This window comes from Amorphotheca resinae, assembly GCF_003019875.1.
Source record: "Amorphotheca resinae ATCC 22711 unplaced genomic scaffold M430scaffold_3, whole genome shotgun sequence".
Taxonomy (NCBI): Eukaryota; Fungi; Ascomycota; class Leotiomycetes; order Helotiales; family Amorphothecaceae; genus Amorphotheca; species Amorphotheca resinae.
In genome coordinates, this window is record NW_020194473.1 from 731,834 (window position 1) to 752,229 (window position 20,396).

Below are 20,396 nucleotides of genomic sequence, written 5' to 3' on the forward strand. Positions count from 1 at the left end.
TGGGGTCGCTGGTCATTGCCAGAGTTCTGATCAACATTCACGCGATCCGCTAAATCCAGAGACAAAGGACACATTGATGCCTGATTTAGGAGGCATGAACCCTGAGGCTTTGGACAATGAACTTTCAACTCTACCTATGCAAAAACCACTTGCAACAGGTCTTTGTCTAAGGTATATCTGAGTTCTTGCCCTTTGTGCAATCTCAAAGAGAATTTATTGGAAGAGATCTGAGAGTTCAATCTCACACTAATAATACACCGGACTGGGAAACCGCCCTATGCCACGTGACTTTATATTCACGTCGCGTCTCCCCATGTTGGACGCGTCAACCGCCTACATCTTTGTGAGCTTTAGTTCTCACTCGCAACTGTTGCTTTCCTGATCACTCTCTACTTGCTGCAGCCACAGCAACTCTCAAAATGGCAAGTTTACAAGCAGAAGAGGATGTTGTCGCCCTTGAAACCCCTGCCTCAGATGTTTTCATCGCCCCCTCAATCAACCACGAAGCACTCCTTTCCGGTGCCTCATATACCCATTTCTCTGCCGTCCCTCCGTCACTTCTCCCCACGCCCAATCCTGAATCTCCAGAATCAAGCGAGACATCAATACCTGGCCCAGAATGCGTCTTGGGGGTCGACGAAGCAGGACGGGGCCCAGTGCTAGGACCCATGGTCTACGGACTCCTCTATCTCCCGCTCCCGCTCTCTGATCCCCTCCTCCGCAAAACCCACCACTTCGACGATAGCAAAGTCCTTACTCCAGCGGTCCGCTCTAATTTGATGGAGAAGCTGTGCACGCCAGGCACCGATCTCCACGCCCAATGCGGATGGGCCGTCGAGGTCATGTCTGCTAGGGATATTGGCGCAAATATGATGAAGCCTACAGGGACCTACAATTTGAATGCGCAAGCTATGGATGCGACTATTGCTCTGATAGAGGGAGTTTATAAGAGGGGTGTTAACGTCAAAGAGATCTATATCGATACGATTGGGAACCCTGCAACATATCAGAAGAAACTGGAGCGAGTGTTCCCCACGGCTAAGGTCACGGTTGCGAAGAAGGCGGATAGTTTATATCCTTGTGTCAGTGCTGCGAGTGTTTGTGCGAAGGTCACAAGGGATGCGGCCCTGGAAGTCTTATATGAGAGCTATGTGAAGAAGCCTGATGAGGACGTAGAGATGGATGGCACCACAGTGAAAGCAGAAGTCGCCGAAGAAGCAGGCTGGGGATCGGGATATCCTTCAGATGCAAGATGTACGTCATGGCTAAAGAGAAATATGGATCCGATTTTTGGATGGGGGAGCGAGTGTCGATTTAGCTGGGGGACTGCAAAAGATATGCTAGATGCGAAGGGTGCTGCTGCAAAAGTGGACTGGCCGGTTGAGGAAGATGACGAGATGATGCGAGTGACGGATTTCTTCAGCGGCGAAAAGGAAGCTGATGTTGATGAACTTGGTTCATGGTTTGGACGACCTGTTGGAACAAAAGTTTTTTAAACATGCGGTTTGATTAGTATGGGTAATCAGGGAGGCATATAGCGGCGAACTGGAGTTCATACGTGGTGCAGGTTGGATATACTCTTATGACTGATCTGATCCTTATTGAAAATCAGGGAAAGGCGTAGGTACTGCTTTAGGGCATCAGCAAATAGGCCACTGAGTTGAGTAGAATACTCAAGAAGAAGGTTTTATATTACTCGTTATTGGCTGGAAGTTGAATCTCATGAGTGCTTTGAGTGAGATTCAAAACCGTACTGTGCTTAATATCACCTCAGGCTAAGGTATACCCAGTGTTGAATGGCAGCAGTGAACCTCTACTGCCTATTCGACAATATATCACCCCCAAAACTAGAGGTCCTGCGTTTTAATCGACCGACCTATCTTTCCGTGGAGGAACCAAATATATGTCGGAGCCTGTACGCCCAGAGTAGGAGGCGTGGGAAGCCTCCCAATCAGTCCCGGGGAAATTCATATACTGACACAAGCGGTCTAACACATGTGAACGTGTTGTGGAGCGTTGACTAAGAATTCATTTATACTCGTTACTTCGCAGGGTATGGGCACTATGTGATGTACTACCAGATATACTGTGTACACATGCAAAGCGACAGCTTCAGGCACTAGATATCATCATCTTCATCCTCTCCAGTCGCTCTCCCCTTGCCTCTGCTATCCAGTATGCTGAGACGAATGCTTTCGTTACCACTGCTGGCGTTTGTAGCCGTTGCCTGTCGCCCACCATCTGCATTATCCAAAAATTCTCTGAGCTTTTCTTTGCCGATTTCGATAGCTTGTGCTGAGGCTGCATTTGCCATTCGTAGAATTGGGCCCCATAGGTTAAGTGTGTAAGTCACGTAAGCCGCGACTCCAAGGAGGATAAGCATAATGAAATAGGCGGGATTTCGAAGGACTGGGGATTGTGTTATTAGCCGCACATTCTTTACAGAAGGGCATAAACTCACCAGCGACGATTTCATTCCATCCCAACGCCAGAAGAAGACCGTAGAAGTATAGTGGAACCTGTGCCACACCGCCAATGGCACTGCGTTTTGCTTCCACATATACGCCATCGGCGGTCTTCTTGAATCTTACGACGAGATCCTGGCGTTTTGCTTCACTCAGAATCGACATTTCCTCTTCCAAGCTCTTGCCTTCCTCCTCATCCACACCTCCAATGGGCGTCAAATCCTCTTCGTCCTTCGGGTCTACACTATCAGGTGCAGCGCCAATCCATTCGGGTAGCTCTGGAGGTGCATACGTTTCCGAGAGTCTAAACCTGGAAAGTAAAGGGATCAAGGTGAGAGTCGACTCTCTGGCTTTCGTGTATACTCCCTCGATATCATCTGTCGGACGCCATATCCTGGGAACACCAGCCTCGTCATACCGGAACTTGTCCTCGAAGTTCTCGCGAAGTTTCAACAATATATTGCCTTCCATGACCTCTTCGTCGATCTTCGCCCTTAACACCCCCCAACTCTTCCGCCTCAACCTCCATAGTCCAACTTCAATTTCATCTCCGCTAGCGTTGTAGCTTTTTGCTCTCTCTATGAAGCGAGATTCGGCTTCCTTGACAGTGGCGACGAAGAGATTCCATATTCTGTCCCAGAGGTCTTTCTCCGTAGCTGGTTTCTCACCAGATTCAGGAGCTCCGCTACCTCCACGTCCTGAACCAAGCTTATTAAATTCGAGGCCGACAGATTCGCCCAGTCTTGATCGGACCCATCTCTCAACGCGAGTTGCGAGACGTCTCATTTCCTCTTTTCGCAGGCGCCCACTTACCTCGTCCAGATCTTTCTCATACAGGTTGTACTGCTGCTTGAAGTTGGTCCAAGGTACACCTTCGATCGCCAAACTCTTTGCTTCCAGTTCAAAGTTCTCGAGAGCGACCTCTTTCTCTCGCTCCACGATATCAGCAAATTCATAGGATGCACCTTTCTTCTGGCCAGCCTTTACAGCAGCTACCACTGCATCGCTAAACGATGCAACACCTGATTTATGAGCTGCAGAGAGTTGACCTTGATACAATGCCTTCAGCCTTGTATCGATCTTTCCTTCCAACTCGACACGTTTCCTGGCATACACGCCCTTGTGATACCTACTAGCTTCAGTTTCGAAGGCTTTGATGCTCTTTGCACGAGCGGCTTTTCCGGACGCGCCCAAATCCTTCAATACTGAAGGTTGCCCTAATCTGACCCCTTCAGCTTGTTTCTCTTCGAGCGGTGAGATAGCATCATCAAAAGCTTCTAAAACTTCTCGTGAAATTTCGTCACAACGGAATTGTGCTAGAAGCTCTTGTTGAGTCGGAAGGTCCAAGTCCTTGTTGTTAACAATTTGATCCCAAACTCCTTCAGCATATACGGAGAACCCATCTGCAGGTATTCTCCGGTGGTATTCGGGAAGGAATACGCCCCCTTCAAGTTCTTGGTCGAAGTCCCCGTGTCTCGCGACTCGGTGACCAACTCTAAATCTTGTACTCAGCTTTGCTACCTCTGTAATGAATTTGTCTGGCTGTAAAATCTTGTGGGGTAATGCGGCAAACGCGAAATCGAAGTAGTCTTCTATCCGCGATTTCTCAAGTCCAGGAGGTTTCGAGAGGCTCGTCCATATTCCCGTCAAGTCTGCGATGAGGGTGTTTCGAAGGTTCGCTAGAGGAGTCGTTCCAATATGATCACGGATGACGAAGAATAGAAGTGATCGGGGGTTAGACCTGAGACGTCAGTAACCAGTATCAGCTCTAGGAAATCCAATACCCACTGCTTGTCCTTTAGAAATAACTGCATATTGACCTCAAAAACCGTTTTGAGCAATCCCATATTTGCGCCTTGGTATAGCCCGACCTGATGCTCCCAAATGTTGACAATAAGAACTTCGCTGGTAGCGAGAGCAAACAATGCGCTTTTCCTCTCGAAATCTTGGTCTTCCCCTCGTTCTCGGCCGTCGGTGCCCTCCACATCCATTACTAGAATGTTGTCCGCCATACCGTGAGCCTCTGGCCCTGCTGCACCTTCCCGCTTGTTCTTTGACATCCATATTCCCTTCGTGGTCTGTCGCCGCTCGGTTTCAGACATTACCCCAAATTCCGTGCCAAATAAGTGGTTAAGTAGGGTAGATTTCCCGGTAGACTGCGAGCCAAAGACTGATATAAGATGATAATTGAAGCCCGACTGCGCGGTCTTGGTAAGTTGGAGATACGTGTTGAGATTGGGGCTAAAGGGCTCTGGTCAGCAATCAAGACCATTGTCTCCTATATTCTTGCGTACTTGAACTGCTTTTCCTCATCAATGACCTGTATGCCATGCTCATACTGCTCCTTGGTCGGCGCATCGCCTACAGATGCAAAGTGACCGTTCATGGTCATTACTGAAGGCGCGGTTAGGAATCTTGCGGCAGCGGATGGTCTTATGTTGCCATTTGTATCTGACGATGGCATGGTGCGAGCAGACAAGCAGACGAGAAACAACACAAGTGATAAATACTGCTGGCTTGTGACGTGCGGTCGTGGTGGTGGTTACAATTGAAGGGCGCAGATGATCTGAGTGGCCAGCTATGTATAGCAAGTGCAACCGACTGACTTCCAACCTCGGGCAAAGCCGCAAGGCATTCCTAGACGAACCACCAGAGGCACATATCTGAATTTCACGTGGTCTAATCATCACATCTTGATTTTTTTACTGTGTCTATAATTTTGGATTGGTTGCTAGGGGATTATTTGTAATAAATGGTATATACCTATATTATTTTCTATATAGTATAAACAGAGATTAAGGTGTTCGTATCACAAGCGCAATTTAGGACGCTGTTGTTGAGAATCTTGGCCAGGTCGGGTTTTATATCTCAGCACATTGATCAAGCTCTTTACCATATTGTAAATTCAATCTTTCTCTTGCAGAGTCTAAGCAAATCGATAGCCTTTTTACCCTGGCAATCTTTGGCCATAACCCTTCTAGTAGCAAAGCAGGGAAGGCTTTGACCTGCTTGTAAGTATCATAGGTAGCCACAAGACAAGGCCCCCTTTCTTTTCTGAAGTCTTCAAAGTAAGCATGTAGACAGACCTAGGATGCTCTGCAATTGCGTTGTTTAAAAGTAAGAACAGAGTGACACAGCCTGTCTCTCGTTTGGTAATATCAAACGAGAGATGGTAATATCAGAAACTTAATCACTGCCAATAAACGTAGTAACCCGGTCAAAGAGAAGACTCAATCAAAACCGAAGTCAAGCATGGCAGATGGATTTCCGTCGGAGTCCAGGCTCCAACTGGTTGCTTGAGCATAGGGGTCAGAAGCTGAAGTAGCTGTGCTCTCAGAGTATCTGTTAAATCACCTCGCACATAGAAACCTATGGATTCGCTTTGAAGAGAACGTTCCGAAGTATAAATGTTTGTGTAAGCAGTAGAATCAGCTCCAGAACCATTTGTGATTCTGCTAGTATCCCTCTGTGCCCTCTGCTGCTTTCCGTTCAAGTTGCAACTACTTCGCCAAATTCGTAAGGGGGAATTCACATCCCAAAGAGGCTTCCTTGATCGCAGTAATTATTGACCATAAACGTTATCGGAGCGAAATCTGGTAAAATTTGTGCGTGACTTACGGACGATATCCAACGTCTGAGCTGGCCGCGTAATTGAACACTTGTTAGCTGGCTCTTGATATGGTCCTTGATTATAGGAAGAGGTAAGAAGATTTTGTGGTTTCTGCACTTGAGAGATACGAAGTGAGAATACAAGTTGCCAAGGACATTAAGAATGCTTTTGAAATCTTCGAATGATAGCACTAGATCAGCGCACAAAGATAGAGACTGCAAGTCCCTCGTAATATATTTTGAAGATGGCATTATTGTAGAAGTATATGCCTTAATTGGCTTATGTGCATGATACTTAACAAAGCTTGCCAATTTTAAAGAGACCTAAGGTTCGCTTGATACTCACGGCACTCAAGTGATCCATAAAGTTCGAGTGTGAGTATTGGCAAGACATAAACCACTCTGCTACATCAGGTATCCTATTTCTCGTGGGAACCCATGCTTAGTTATTATTTGCGCCAGAAGCAATCCACTTAGTCCAGCCATTCAGGGCTATATTCAGCCAACTTAGCAACCATAGTACTTTAGGTCTTCTCCTTGTTCTGTTATCTCTTCTGGTTCTTCCCCTGATACTTCTTCAGTGTTTTGCTTTATTTCGCTTCTTATCTCGTTTCTTCGACCGGCTGCGAGAGTGATCTTTTTTGGTTGACGGTGACTGATGTTTTGACCCGGTTGGCAGATCATCTGACGTCTTCTGCTAGTTTGAAAAGTGAGTCCCAAGTTGTGGTTTTGACTACGGTCTTTGGCAAGGAATGTGAGGTATGGGACGGGGATAGGAAAGTTGTGAGAAAGCACTTACATCAGCCTGTGAGCCCTCGGCATCCTCATCTTTGGCGCTGGACTCGTCTTCGTCTTCGGCTTGCTTCGCAGGTGCTTCGGTCGCCATCTTCCGCTTCTTTGCTTTGCCAAGTGAAGACCGCCCTTCCTCTTCATCACTACTCTCTTCCATCAGTCGCCGCTTTGCGCTCGTAGCTTTCTCCTCCTCATCTCTTGACTTGCTTGCTTTCAAGCCTTTTGTTGGAAAGAACTTGGCGCGAAGCGATTTATTATTTCGCTCGGCATCGCTGATCAGGAAATGAGATGGAATCGGCGCGCCAACTCCTAGATATGGAGGTTCGCTGCGGAATAGAGCGGCTTCTTCAGCGTCGAGCTCTTCCTGGGTCTTCTCTGGCTCTTTGGGGCGGGCGGACAGGGCGGTCCATGACTTGACAAGGCTGTCGTGCTTTGCAAGCGCCATTGCGATGCGATTCGAGATGACATCGAGGCCTTCTTTAGGGTCCTGGGCAGACTTGGTAGAGAGTTCTGGCGCCATGGTGATCTGCTGCTCCGGACTGCGTTGTGGGGTTGCGGTCTGCGAAAACAGCAAAGACGAGGGGCTTTTCAGACAAATCTTGAAGGTCTCACTTGGAACTGGAAATATTTACCCGCGATCCTGAGCCGCGCGTGCCATTGGTCGCAAGCGACCGCCGTACCTTATCCCGTCCCAACTCCCGTGCCATAGGCGATTCCTTCCGATCCGAAAGGACAATAAAGAAGATCTTGACAGGTTGACACTTCAACCAAGACCATCTTATCCTTCTTTCAATTGACGGCTTTGTTTTCATTTTTTCTCCTCTTGTCAAAATGTTCAAGCTCGCTCGTAGCCGGCCCTTTACGGCTGCTTTCCAGGCCAGCAAGGTACCGCGCTCCTATCGAGCAGACTCCGCTCCCTACTGACAGTTTCCAGGTCTACACGCCGTCGCGATTGGCTGGTGTTGCACAACAGAAGAGAGCTCTGAGCTTACATGAATATCTATCTGCGGATATCTTAAGACAAGTACGCAAGTTTCTATCAGCTATCAACGATACAAGCTCACAAATGTCCAGTATGGAGTTGGTGTCCCACAAGGTGCCGTTGCGTCGACAGCAGCCGAAGCCGAGGCTGTTGCTAAGAAGATTGGCGGCGATGATATGGTAATCAAGGCACAAGTCCTCGCCGGTGGACGTGGAAAGGGCACATTTGACAATGGCTTGAAAGGAGGAGTCCGCGTTATCTACTCGCCCACAGAGGCAAAGATGTTTGCGGAGCAGATGATTGGGCACAAGCTTGTTACAAAACAAACAGGTGCGGCTGGCCGTCTCTGCAACTCTGTCTACATCTGCGAGCGTAAATTTGCTCGACGAGAGTTCTACCTCGCTATCTTGATGGACCGGGCTTCCCAAGGGCCAGTTATCGTGTCTTCATCCCAGGGTGGTATGGATATCGAAACTGTTGCAAAGGAGAGCCCCGACGCCATCACCACCACATACATCGACATCCACAAGGGAGTTACAGATGAGATCGCCCGAAAAATTGCAACTGATCTTGGCTTCAGTGAGCAATGCATCGAGGACGCAAAGGACACCATTCAAAAGTTGTACAAGGTCTTCATGGAGAAGGATGCTACCCAAATCGAGATCAACCCGCTCTCTGAGACCTCAGACCACCAGGTTCTCGCGATGGATGCCAAGCTTGGCTTTGATGACAACGCCGAGTTCCGTCAAAAGGAGGTTTTCTCCTTGCGAGATACCACCCAGGAGGATCCTGAGGAGGTTCGCGCTGCTGAGTCCGGCCTTAACTTCATTAAGCTTGGAGGTGACATTGGCTGCCTCGTGAACGGTGCTGGTCTTGCCATGGCAACGATGGATATCATCAAGCTTAATGGAGGAGAGCCTGCCAACTTCCTTGACGTCGGAGGTGGTGCCACACCAGCAGCTATCAGAGAGGCATTCACCCTCATCACAAGTGACCCTAAGGTTACAGCTATTTTTGTTAACATCTTCGGTGGTATTGTGCGATGCGATGCCATTGCAAAGGGTCTTATCAGCACTGTTGAGAGTATGAATCTGAGAATCCCAATTATTGCTAGATTGCAAGGAACAAACATGGAGGCGGCGCACCAGTTGATCAACGAGTCTGGCCTGAAGATTTTCTCTATTGATGATCTTCAAAGTGCGGCTGAGAAGGCAGTGCAGTTCTCCAAGGTTGTGAAGATGGGTAAGTGTTCTCTCACAACCTTGAACGATCAAAACTAATACACATTAGCTCGTGATATTGATGTTGGCGTCGAGTTCTCTCTCGGTATTTGAGCGATGGTTACGCTTTAGGGCCTCTAATTCTAGTCTTGATTCCCTCGCCTATAGATGATGGGTTAGTATGCATAATGCATGAAGTTTCTGTACCATAGCAGTGTCTCTTGTTCATCTTCATAGTATATCAACAAGCCGCGTGCATTTGCAACAACCAGGTATGCAAACAGGTAGGTCCTTCCATAATTGAGCTAGGTTTATTGTGCATCAGAAAACTATCAATCAAGTACAGGCTTGGCCCACTAGGAACAAGCTGAGCCCGACGGCCCTTCCAAAACTCCAGCTCGAACAGAAATCCAAAACTCCCACCCCCCATCCCCCACCCCGACAAACACGCCACTCCGAAACTGGTACTGTGGCTTTGATTGCCAGTTGTCAGCTTTTGTCTCCAAACGCCATCATCATTTGACAACTTACTCAACTTGTTGAGGCTTGGAATGGGATCATCAACACATAGAGTGGTGGTGGCGCCTCGTTCCATCTCCCTCCATCATCCACATCCAAACTCCCCGCCATCCCAGGCAAAAACCTGACGATCTGGGTGGCCAAAAAGATCGCAACAACGAGCTCCCAGGTAAGGTTCCCAAACACATCCTTCCATATTTTCCTTCCCGTGGCCAACAACACCGTGGCGATTTCGGACACCAGAAACACCAGAAATCTGACAACCGCGAGGATGAAGAGGCAGACATCCAGGGTGAATTCGAACCACCTCTTGAGAGGCCCCGACGGGTGTAATTCACCGACCTCTTCATCCTCCGCGGGAAGGGGCCCATCCTCCCAGAAATGGAGCTGCTCGAGGTAGTATGCCGTGGGACCCTCGCGACGGGATTCCGGGCGTTTTGGCCACTTCTTAGCTGCGCGCTGTCTCTGCTCATTGGGAAGGACTTCGAAGGGGCGGTTGGGGCGGATACCAAACTCCCAGTTGACGGGGTCCATTGGCAATTGTGCCTTCTCTGGGATGGTGGGCAGGATGAATTGGTGGTAATAGCCAGGGACGAAGAGTGCCTTGCTTATCTTATGGTATTTATTGAAGGCATTGGCGTGGATGGCGGGAGTGCCTGGAGGGAAGGAGTATGAATTGGGCATTGAACCGTTTTGATGAAGAGTCGCCATGGCTGCAGATGTCTCAGCTGGGAAGCAGATGAGTTGTGTTTTGAAACGCTCCAGTGGTGATGCGTTGAATTCTGTAGAAGTTTGGTAGAAGTTTGGCTCGGAAGAGAGCAGGAAATCCATATTCGATCCCCTTCGGTACATGATTTACTACGCGAGTGCTGAGACAATAGGAGATAGGGGACAACGGGAAGGGAAAGCTTGTTCAATAGAAAAGGCTATTCAATATCTGCAAAGGACATTCTAGAGTACAATTGGAGCACCTTGTCTCAATATATGCGGCATGAAAAGAACAATAGTGACTCAGATAGTACCTGCGATTGCTTTCCTACTGACGATGTTGAAAACAGCGATAATTCATTCATTTGTTTTGTATTTTAGTCGCCAGTTGTAGTTTGTTGCCCACCATAAGGTGCATTACCTACCTTACCTTACGGTCCTTACCTACCATCTAAACATTACCTGCATAAGTATCTACAAATGGTCACGAGATTGGTCATGTGATGGCACATATAGACATAAGAATACCTTAGATAGAGATACGTTAGGCCCAGGTGTTTTTTTCCAAGTAAGTGGAATCAAAATCACTTCATGCATGATTGATATGTGAAGAAGGCATAGCGGGTTCTATAAAGAGCTTCAAGGCTACAACCGATCCGAGACTTACAGGACAAAGTACGAAATTCCCACATCTCAATCCCCATACACTACTCAGATATCGAGAAAGTAGGCAAAGTAATTGGCTTTATCTCATTCTTCTTCTTCCTCTCGTGCTGGCCAGTGAAATACAGACCTTAATGTGTGGCGCCCCGCTAGAACATAACCGAAGTATCCTTGAAGTTTTGAACCTACCTAGGTACCTACTCATTATTCTGAATAATTATCAAGACAAATACTTTTCAAGTGCACGAAGATGATATTGTATTTGGTGTGTTGGGTGTTGATGATTCCCATCGTCTGCTGCTATGTGACGAACCTCCAGGTTCCAGCCACACCTACAAGCACACAGTCAAACCGCAATGCCCATCCGTCGTCTCGGTTTTCCCCAACTACCACCGCCACCACCACTCAGATCCCAGCTTTCAGTCTGTACCCTCATGCATACCTGACGTTGCGATCCCGATGGATATGTGCTAGAATATCTCATGCGCATTGCCCTTCGACGCAAGGACGTTGGGAGCACGAGGAGTTGACTGACCTGCCATGTCTCTTATGTTCTCCCCCCTATTTTCTCGAGTTCCCCTACTCCAAGTTCACACGATGTTACTACAGCATGTTACAGATCAAAATATTGAACTTATAAGTGGCCGAAGAGCTTTCGGGGTCACACCAATTTGCGTTGCATAGCAAGTGCATGCATGAACTCCACGTTACCCTCGTGGATTTATGTACCCCGATTAGTTTCGAGGTCCAAATGATTTATATGTTGCTTGCCGAGCGAGCCCGCAAGTCCAGTATGACAAACTATAACAAACAAGGGTGTTGTGCCGCTGTTGTGGAAGTCTTATCAACAATACGTCCCGCCATTGCGGACCCGAAGGTGCAGGCTGCCGCCCGCTCATATATGTGTCCGGCATTGTGTCGTGACAGCATTGAATGATGTGCATCTGTTTGCTAAGACCGGGGAGTCCACTTAGCCGTGGTCGTTAACATCACCCTTGCTCATGTTCGTGTTGTCGGTTGTCCCACAACCAGTTTCATATAAAGCATTCGCTGTATGGTTTCTTCTTTCATGAATTTGCAGATCTTCGTTGACTGTTACCCAAATGCTGAATGTATTCTGTACATCATGAATATGTCAAATGAGGAGGATGAGATCGTGCAAATACTGCCGTGCTATTCGATAATAGAGCGTCGAAGTCGTCAGGATAATCCAAACTTCCCCTACCGAGTTCAACCCCCTATACATCCAATACGTGGGGGTCACACGGCAGTACGGCATGGCGAAAATTCCAATGATGCCGTGGACCATCACGGGGGTCAATTATTGGTGATGAACATGGACGTCACGGCACCTCACATTGTGCATAGTTTATATGGAGAAAGTGCGGAAGCAGGTTATTATGGCCCGTCTAGTAGATAAAGAGAAGAGTGAAAGCTTACCAAAAGGAACAGGATGTTCGGATGGTCTTCAATATTCATCCGCATTCTGCAAGAACTACGCAGAAGAAATGGCTGCTAACCAAAGGTCCTGGTGGAACCGGAATTTCCGCCCACACTATCAACCTCGCCAGTCCACTGAGATATGGGAAACTGCGGATAGGTTTCCAACCTCAAGTCGACCGATTTGTCCTTGCAGTAGCTGTGTATCGCCTCGAGACTCAGTATCTATCTTCGATGACGTTGGCCAACCAAGATTCCGTGATTCCTACGATGAACGGGACGCACTTGGCCGAAAAGTCAGAGGCATCACCCCCAGAGGCTGGTTTCGAGGATCCCGGGGACCATGGAACGAAAGTTCAACCGCCATTCCTTTGACTGGCGATTTGGCCGAGTTGGACACCTTAGACGTGGACCTGGCAGCAGAGCATGCTCGCATCACCACTGAGCTTTCAGCCGTCCGAAAGCTTCGGCGTTACCATTTAGACATGATGGTCAGCGCGCAGGCGTACAATGATGGTGTAATTGCACACATCTTGCGTGGCCATGAAAGGTTGAAGGTACAAGAAGGAGGTCTGATCAGTCAGCTCGACGACATCGAACGAGGAATGGACGATGTCGATACAACCAATGCGTCAGAAACATATGAGTTCTCCAACTTCAGGCACGAATCAATCTTGCCAGACGAGATTTACCCTCACAACAACCAGCCCAACATCTTTGCAACTCCGGGGGTATATTCTCTCAATACATACGATGACCATCTGAAGGATCAGAATCCAATCTCTGACCTCGAGGCAGAAAAGACACTCAAGCAATACAACCAGAAATGGCTTGCTATACAAGAGCGGTCAAACAAACACTCGCTTCCCCCTGGCGGCCTAAACCTCATACCTTGGCCCACAGAATCGCCGAACTTTGACCATCACCACTTGGACGTGGAGCCTCCAGGAACAATACCCGGTGAGCTAGGCAAGGAAGAGTTATGGAAGTGGAACACGTACAGATTCTTTTGCTACCTGTTCGGGCTTATCCCTATCTACCATGGCCAGAGGGAGACAGGTGACAACTTCGGGTTCATGTTCCCAGAAACAAGCACAGGAAGGAAGGAGGAAATCAGCAAGGTGAAACGCTTGCGTCAACAACTCAAATTGGAGAAGGTTAGGTGGCACGAGGATAGGATGACCGCTCTCTTCGGAGCGGCCGCAGCCACTGACGACCGGGTCAAGGCCGTCTGGGGCGCAATCATGGATTTGAGAGCGAAGGTGGACCAGGAGTTGGCTGACACGCCAGATATGTAGTGCGCTCGAGGTTTGGGAAGGGTTGGGCTCCTATTCTTCTTCTTCTTCTTCTTCTTCGCTTTTCAGTTCATCACTAGGACATAATATTATGCCCTATATCCATCTATAAACTGCATGAGAACCTTATTGCAACAGCGAAACTCTTCTTCGTCGATAAACCCTTCATTCTTAACGCACTTCAATCAATCCCCCCCACACACACGTTTAGCTTTTCCAGAATTCGCTACTGAAAAATATCCATGCCATGCCATGCCACAAGTCTCCTAGGTGACAACACGATCGTGATGAATTCCTTGGTGAATAAAATCGTGCTTTTGATATTATTCTTCTCTAAGTCCTCATCTCATCCCTTTTATCTTGTCACCCATCTATTATTGGAAAGCGACTTGCCCATCGGTCATTTAGCGATTCCCCCTCTTTCTTTGCCCTTTCTTTCCACAAGCGGCGCAACCCAACGATCATGGACCCGATTGAACCGATCGATCGATCGATTATCATCTAGCAAGCTCTCAGAATAGGAATATCCTTATAATAAGCAAGCAAGACTCCGACCCATAGTACCTTTGAATCCCTTCTCTCCTTTTCTCTTTTCGTTGTACAGGAATTCATTATTTCCCGCGAGAGAGCGGGAGCGAAAGAGAGCGAGATAGGGAGAGAAAGAGAGAGATAGACAGATCGAAAATATATATATATATTTTTATAATTATTCTTCTTCACTCACGCACTCACTCACTCACTCAATCCGACACAGTACCACGAACCCACGATAAGGGGGTATGGAGTTTCTGTCGATACATGCAATGAAGTTAATTATCCAGATTTTTGGTATCTCCCTCCCTCCCGAACCAAATCCAGTCAGTTCCAAGTTTGTCGTCCTAATTTTTCCTTCCTTCATGCATGGGAGAAAGAGGTCCGTCCTTCGATACCTTCCTCTTCCTTTCCATCTCTCTTTACTATTATCCTCGACGATTAAAATGCTAAATGTCCTCCGTGTTTTTTGACGGGGTGGCGGGGCCTATTTCTACAATGCAAATAAATGCGGGGTTCCGCACACTCCGGTTTGTCTGGCTCATGTACAAGAATATCATATGAAGGAGGAAATCAAAGCCTCCGGTAAAACGGCGAGGAATGATGGGAGGTTATCCAGACGCCGATAATTTCGAGCCGATGATTTGCACTCGGCTGTCTATTGTAGCCGTTTCCTCTTTCTGTCTTCCTCTCTTAGCCCCTCTTCGTGTTCTTCATCCCGCTCGGCCGTCTCCGCCGGGTTCAGAATATGAGCCATGCTTCCTCGTCTCGTGGGAGGTCCAGAGCTATCCTTGAAAAGTCCAGGAGGCCCTTTATCTCGCGATCCGCTCCATGTCCAGCTATTCAGGTGATCCGCCGTATTGCCGTTGCCAAATGGAGGAGTTGTAGGTCTCGAGGTATCATTCCTGCCTTGAGAGGCATTCGCTAGGGAGTAGGAGCTGAAGCTGTCACGAATTCGCTGGTCCTCACTCACCGTGGTCGGCCCACGTTTCGGTGACGACGGCCATGCAGAGGAAGATTGGCCAGAGGCGAACGGAGACGGGTTTGCTTGCCAGCCTTGGACGTTGCGGATATCAGCCGAGGTATGACGCCTGAGGAGGTTTGAAGGTGGTGACGCTGCGGAAGCAAGAGGATGTGGCGGTGGAGGTGGTGGCGGGGCCTGAGGGCGATATGAGTTTGGCGAAGACTGCGACGGGTTCGCTCCAATCGAGCCATATCTGCGTGGGGTGATGGAAAGGTGTGACGGGACGGGTGGCCGATAGTAGTTGTTCCGCAGGGGAGTGCCCCCCATTGCTGGTGGTGGTGCTCGACGCGGATCATCCTGTGGAACTTGACGGGGAGAAATAGGCGCATTATCCAGGGAGAGATTAGAGAAATACGGCCGGCTGCCTGAGAAAGGAGGCTCGGGAGACTCTTCCATCGAACGGATGACCTCGACTTGGCGCTGGATTTCTGCTTGCATATTGATAACTAGTTTTGAATCAGCAAGGTTCCAGGAACAAAATATGACGTGGACTTGCCATCACGATGTATCGGTGAATCTGGGCTAGGCGCGAGCGAAAGGATTGCCCTTGACATCTCGTGATTCAGCTGCAGCGACCGAGATAGAGCTTCCAGCACGACCTGATTCCGGACATGCAGGAATTGCGAATTATCCTCGCTTCTCTGAAGCCTTGCATGCATGTCGTACAAAGTATGTTCAAGATTGGTCAATCTCGACTCCGTCGAATCTTGTATCCCATGTATCGGCTCTGCAGGTGTGCCTGGCTGGGAGAGCGGTACTTTTGGAGCCGAATATGAATCTCGATGAACCAGAGCATGTCGTGACGCTCGGCGTTTGATCTCTCGAAGACCGACAAGGTCGCCGCGCTTGAAGTTACCGTTGCCGTGCTTGAATTCCCACAGCGGGGATTCAGGGGAACCGGTGTGAAAGACGTCGCTAACTTTGGGGGCTATTAGCGTTGGCGACCTATGCACTGTGCTTGGTTCAACAAACCTTTGTGAAACCCATACATATTCAATTGTCGGACAAAAGACGATATATTTGTGTGCTTGAAGTATTGCCTGTGTAATGTGAGCAAGGTTCTCGGCCTCGAGATGGTTGCACTCACGAGAGGACTTTCGAGAAGTCATTGGATGGTGACATGACAAAACTCTCAGCGGAATTTGACCATGATATTAAATGTTGAATACTTTGATCTTCTAACATGCTATCGATTCGTCAGCACTGGCGCAACAGATACACCTCCAGTATCATCATGCTTACTTGTAAAGCTTATGAATAAACGCCGTCTGGACAACCTTTGGCTGCTGGGCACCAGCTGCCGCTGCCGCCGCAGCATTTGGTCCTGCTAGACTGCCTGTATTTGGTTGATCGCCCATGCCCGCATGCTGCTCATGGTTGCCGTTTGTCTCGTTCTCTTCACTCGTCCTGGCCGGAGGGCCCATCGTTGCTGTCGCAGGAGGTGTGATTTCCATTGGATCCCCCGGAGATGGGTCAGAGGTCTGGGCGTTGGGCGCCTTGAGGATGGGCACGGTTCGAGCAGGCGTTTGGCTTGGATCTGGATCGCTCAAGAAGGGACTCCGTTGCGCTCGCTCATCCGATGAGTCCATCGCCGTGCTACCTGTGAAATGTTAGGCTGTTCTTGCGCAGAAGGCATGGCCACGCTGCCGAGTCGATGTTTTGATCGGCTTCACAGAGGGGGGGAGCACACCTCATTGCATCCCGATTGACAGACGGCTCTTGAATCTGCGACTTTTGAAGATGAAGGGAGCTCTTCTTTGTCCTCTGCTATTGCTGATATGCAGCTATCCGCGACAAGGTTTCCCGCAAGCCCGGTTGCCAGTCAGCCTCGCAGCACGACCCAGAGCTGCTGCAACTCTGCGAGTCCCAATTGGAGGTTTGCGACCGAAGCGATTGCGATTGATGAGGCAGGGCACAATGGGGGCGCCGCAAGATCGCGGTGGCGGATGCTTCTGACAGTGTTCTGGCCGTGTTCTCTCTCTCTTTCTCTCTCTCTGGACCGGGTTTGGGGGGGGAGATCTGAGGCCAGGAAGAGAGTGTTTTCTGGGTGGGATATGTGTGTGAGCCGGTAGGATGGTCAAGTAAGGTATACAGTAGTAGTATATATTATATTTTAATATATTTACGGTAGCGTCGAGAATGATGTAGGTGCGGTCCGAGTGGAGCTAGAATATATTAAGTAAATAATATCCCTGATCGGAAAGGGGCCGACCACTAGCACTGTGCACATCCATATCCCGGGCCAACGCCTACAGCGGTTTGGGGGTGTGGGTTTATCTAATAAGGATGGGGAGTCTGGGCCGATGTGTATATATATACGTATATATTACCGAATATGCCTGACCTTCCCCAGGTGATTTTATGTCGGTGCTGACTTAAGATATGCGCAGGTACCTCAGGTGTTTATTTACTTTTGTTTATCTCTGGAGTCCTGCATCTCTCTGCTCCCATTCAGTCTTCGCCCCGCGTTCCCCAAGACTTCATGATGCACAGAAGGGCCTGTGCAGTGTGCAGTGAATGCCGGATGCTTGAGAGAGAGAGTGAGAGAGATAGAAGGATCCACACATATACAACGGCCCCCACCGCTGATCCAGCCAGTCTGACTCGTCCAAGACCGGGTTCAACGGGTCCATAGGCGGTGTGTCTGTTTCGGTAGTTGGGTGTATATGTACCGTCTGTACTAGAAGGCCGATGGAAGAATCTATTCATCTATTTGTACGACGGGGAAAGATCCCTCGACCATACAGCGGAGACGTGTTCTTGTCCTTCTCTCTGGGGTGTGCATGTAGATAGACGCGTCGTGGCATTATACATCCTTGTCGAGAATGCCCTCCTTTCGGTACCATAGATGTGATTCCATCCACCTCTCACCTCCTGTCAAAATGCCAGTGCCTGCATAGAAGATCGCCGCATAAACTCGAACCTCGAGAAACCACAACCAACTACCCGGGAACAAGTGTTTGACATAGCTGAGCATCATGAATAATACCCTGACCGCGGCCTTGGGAGCATTGCGGCACGCGGATGGCAAGCCCGACGTACTGGCACGAAGGTCCGAGTGAGTAAAACATTTCAAAACATATTTCTTTTCCTGTCTCTCGGTCGTATCCATGGCTCTATATGCATCAGCGATCTGGCCGCTCTCAGATCTATTGAGCCCTTGGAGGACTCCGACATGTGACAGAAGTCACATGTGGGATATCTCTACACCCAGCCAACCCCTTTTTCTAATCAACGGGGAGTCCCTTGATTGTTGGAATGCATCTTCCCTGACAAGGTGTCTACTGAAGACTACTCTTTTTTCATCACTCGTCCCATGTAGGTCTGAGGATCCTAACTTGTCTGTAGGTTGGATGACCTCATAGACCATGGCTTGTCAAGCTCAGAGATACGACATCTCCGAGCTCGACTCAATGCCATAGGCATGAATAAGGATATCTGTATGCACCTGCCAATAGAGCTTCTAATGTGCGTCGTCGAGCACCTTGATCTAGAAGACATCATGAAAGCCCGCTCAGTCTCACGAGCATGGAACGAGAGATTCTCCTCCCCCGATTTCTGCCTCGGCGTCATCAAACTGCATTTCCGGTCTACGTGGGAAGCATCCTACAAGTCCTTCGACAGTGAAGCCCAGCAGCTGGCAAAGATGTCTCCCAGCAAGTGGCTTCCACGCGCAGCTGTGGATCGATTTCGGAGACGTCGTGGCCAGTACCGCTCCGTAGAGTGGTATTTCTCTGAGGGGGCTTCGAGCGATGATCCTGTGGAATCCCAGTATAGCCATGGCAGGGTAGCCTTCAAAATAGATACCCCTCCCATTGTTGTCTTATCTCTGAACCCAGACGCATCACCGCAGGTGTTTATGGATCCTGACCGCCAACCCATAGGGCCCTGGCTGCTCTCAGATCAATTCTTAATCGCGCAGAAATCCCATCCGTAAGTAAGATGCCACGTATCAACTTGATAGCTGGCAATCCTTTCAAGATTTGGCTAAAGTATGAGTAGTAAACATACCGTTATGGCATGGGATTTCAACCGCAACTATATGGGGAATGTGCGACTTCCAAGCAGTATTCGGCGAATGTCCGCATATCACGATAAAGTAGGACTAATCACCGAATCTAACGAAGCTCTGGTCTGGCACATTGGAGGACCACTCAAACAACTCGATACAGCAAACGTACAATCGAAGCTTAGCGGGTTTCCAACTTGGGGTGCATCTACCATACTTTTTCACCCGGTGAGTTAGAGCAAGCATCCCTATATCCGAACACCACAGACTCAGTCCCACAAGTCTATTGTAAACTACCTTCGCCTGCTGATACTGACTATAAATCTACCCAGATCGACAAAGAGACTTCGTTTGTCTTCTCCCAAGCCTGGAAAGGCCCAGATAGTGGAGACAACAGCTACACAATCCGATTAATCGTCGAGGAATTTACCAAAGAGCAATCTAAAGGCATCTATCACGTCGACATCATCCACACCGCCCCAGCCGATCCTCGCAGGCCACAGACCACCACTTTTGATCCCGGTCCCTTAAGCATCGTCGTCGATGAAGACGGACGCTGCAGTATAGGATGCAGACCGCGACACGACCAAGGGTATCCAGGGCCGGACATCACCGCCCTGGCGCTCTTCGACATGTACGACAAGAACTTCGATACTCGCCATCCTTACCTTCCTGACCTCCCTGGCGGCAGCATGCGAAGTCTCCGGGAACAGATTACGGACATGGGCTTGGCGAGCTTGAAAATTCAGGGCCGGAACGATATAGATGAGGTGGGGCCTATATACACTGTCGAGGGCGATGATAGATTCATCGTCCTCTTTGGACAACTTGGGTGTGTTGCAGGATGCTTTGAGAAAAGCGTCTCGATACCAGGAGTGTGTTGGCAACAGAGCCTGGAACGTTCGGCGTCCTAAGTCAAGAGATACTTAGTCTGATACTTTACTTGGTTCAAGGGTAAAAATAATTGGAAGATGCTCCTTACTGGAGTCAGCTGACATCACATATTGTAGTTCGCGCCCCAACATCCTGATATATAATCGTCTCCCACCACCGGATAAATCGGGGTAATTGTAGTAAATTCATTACAGTGTGAGTCTACTACAACCCCAATATCATCAAAGTTTTGACATCATCATCTC

General features: G+C 48.8%; 8 protein-coding genes across 8 annotated transcripts; 4 read left to right on the forward strand and 4 right to left on the reverse strand.

Annotated features, from left to right (window-relative positions):
• The first annotated feature begins 264 nt into the window (after nt 1-264).
• M430DRAFT_33590 (hypothetical protein) lies at nt 265-1,711 on the forward strand. Its single transcript, XM_024866396.1, has one exon. The coding sequence runs from the start codon at nt 420-422 to the stop codon at nt 1,494-1,496; it is 1,077 nt and encodes a 358-aa protein (XP_024722975.1). The 5' UTR covers nt 265-419; the 3' UTR covers nt 1,497-1,711.
• A 408-nt stretch (nt 1,712-2,119) lies between these two features.
• Nucleotides 2,120-5,004, reverse strand: M430DRAFT_40162 (hypothetical protein; the record flags this gene model as incomplete). Its single annotated transcript, XM_024867373.1, has 4 exons — nt 4,760-5,004; nt 4,254-4,706; nt 2,462-4,206; nt 2,120-2,409 (listed from the first exon to the last, which is right to left on the reverse strand). Exons 1-4 carry the CDS (start codon nt 4,927-4,929, stop codon nt 2,120-2,122), a joined length of 2,658 nt encoding a protein of 885 aa, XP_024722976.1. The 5' UTR covers nt 4,930-5,004.
• A 1,295-nt stretch (nt 5,005-6,299) lies between these two features.
• Nucleotides 6,300-7,447, reverse strand: M430DRAFT_56797 (hypothetical protein). Its single transcript, XM_024868637.1, has 2 exons — nt 6,874-7,447; nt 6,300-6,771 (listed from the first exon to the last, which is right to left on the reverse strand). Exons 1-2 carry the CDS (start codon nt 7,384-7,386, stop codon nt 6,652-6,654), a joined length of 633 nt encoding a protein of 210 aa, XP_024722977.1. The 5' UTR covers nt 7,387-7,447; the 3' UTR covers nt 6,300-6,651.
• A 250-nt stretch (nt 7,448-7,697) lies between these two features.
• M430DRAFT_97946 (hypothetical protein) lies at nt 7,698-9,182 on the forward strand (the record flags this gene model as incomplete). Its single annotated transcript, XM_024870083.1, has 4 exons — nt 7,698-7,751; nt 7,801-7,890; nt 7,941-9,090; nt 9,139-9,182. 4 exons carry the CDS (start codon nt 7,698-7,700, stop codon nt 9,180-9,182), a joined length of 1,338 nt encoding a protein of 445 aa, XP_024722978.1.
• A 417-nt stretch (nt 9,183-9,599) lies between these two features.
• On the reverse strand, nt 9,600-10,556 carry M430DRAFT_56799 (hypothetical protein; the record flags this gene model as incomplete). Its single annotated transcript, XM_024868638.1, has 1 exon — nt 9,600-10,556. The coding sequence occupies exon 1, from the start codon at nt 10,437-10,439 to the stop codon at nt 9,600-9,602; it is 840 nt and encodes a 279-aa protein (XP_024722979.1). The 5' UTR covers nt 10,440-10,556.
• A 1,496-nt stretch (nt 10,557-12,052) lies between these two features.
• M430DRAFT_40166 (hypothetical protein) lies at nt 12,053-13,945 on the forward strand. Its single transcript, XM_024867374.1, has 2 exons — nt 12,053-12,352; nt 12,411-13,945. The coding sequence occupies exons 1-2, from the start codon at nt 12,085-12,087 to the stop codon at nt 13,694-13,696; spliced, it is 1,554 nt and encodes a 517-aa protein (XP_024722980.1). The 5' UTR covers nt 12,053-12,084; the 3' UTR covers nt 13,697-13,945.
• Nucleotides 13,946-14,789: 844 nt separating this feature from the next.
• On the reverse strand, nt 14,790-16,892 carry M430DRAFT_211292 (hypothetical protein). Its single transcript, XM_024864442.1, has 5 exons — nt 16,491-16,892; nt 16,336-16,434; nt 16,221-16,288; nt 15,745-16,167; nt 14,790-15,694 (listed from the first exon to the last, which is right to left on the reverse strand). Exons 1-5 carry the CDS (start codon nt 16,835-16,837, stop codon nt 14,883-14,885), a joined length of 1,749 nt encoding a protein of 582 aa, XP_024722981.1. The 5' UTR covers nt 16,838-16,892; the 3' UTR covers nt 14,790-14,882.
• Nucleotides 16,893-18,226: 1,334 nt separating this feature from the next.
• Nucleotides 18,227-20,171, forward strand: M430DRAFT_25898 (hypothetical protein; the record flags this gene model as incomplete). The annotated part of the gene is made up of 4 exons (XM_024865314.1): nt 18,227-18,306; nt 18,597-19,181; nt 19,251-19,485; nt 19,590-20,171. 4 exons carry the CDS (start codon nt 18,227-18,229, stop codon nt 20,169-20,171), a joined length of 1,482 nt encoding a protein of 493 aa, XP_024722982.1.
• Between the last annotated feature and the right edge of the window lie 225 nt (nt 20,172-20,396).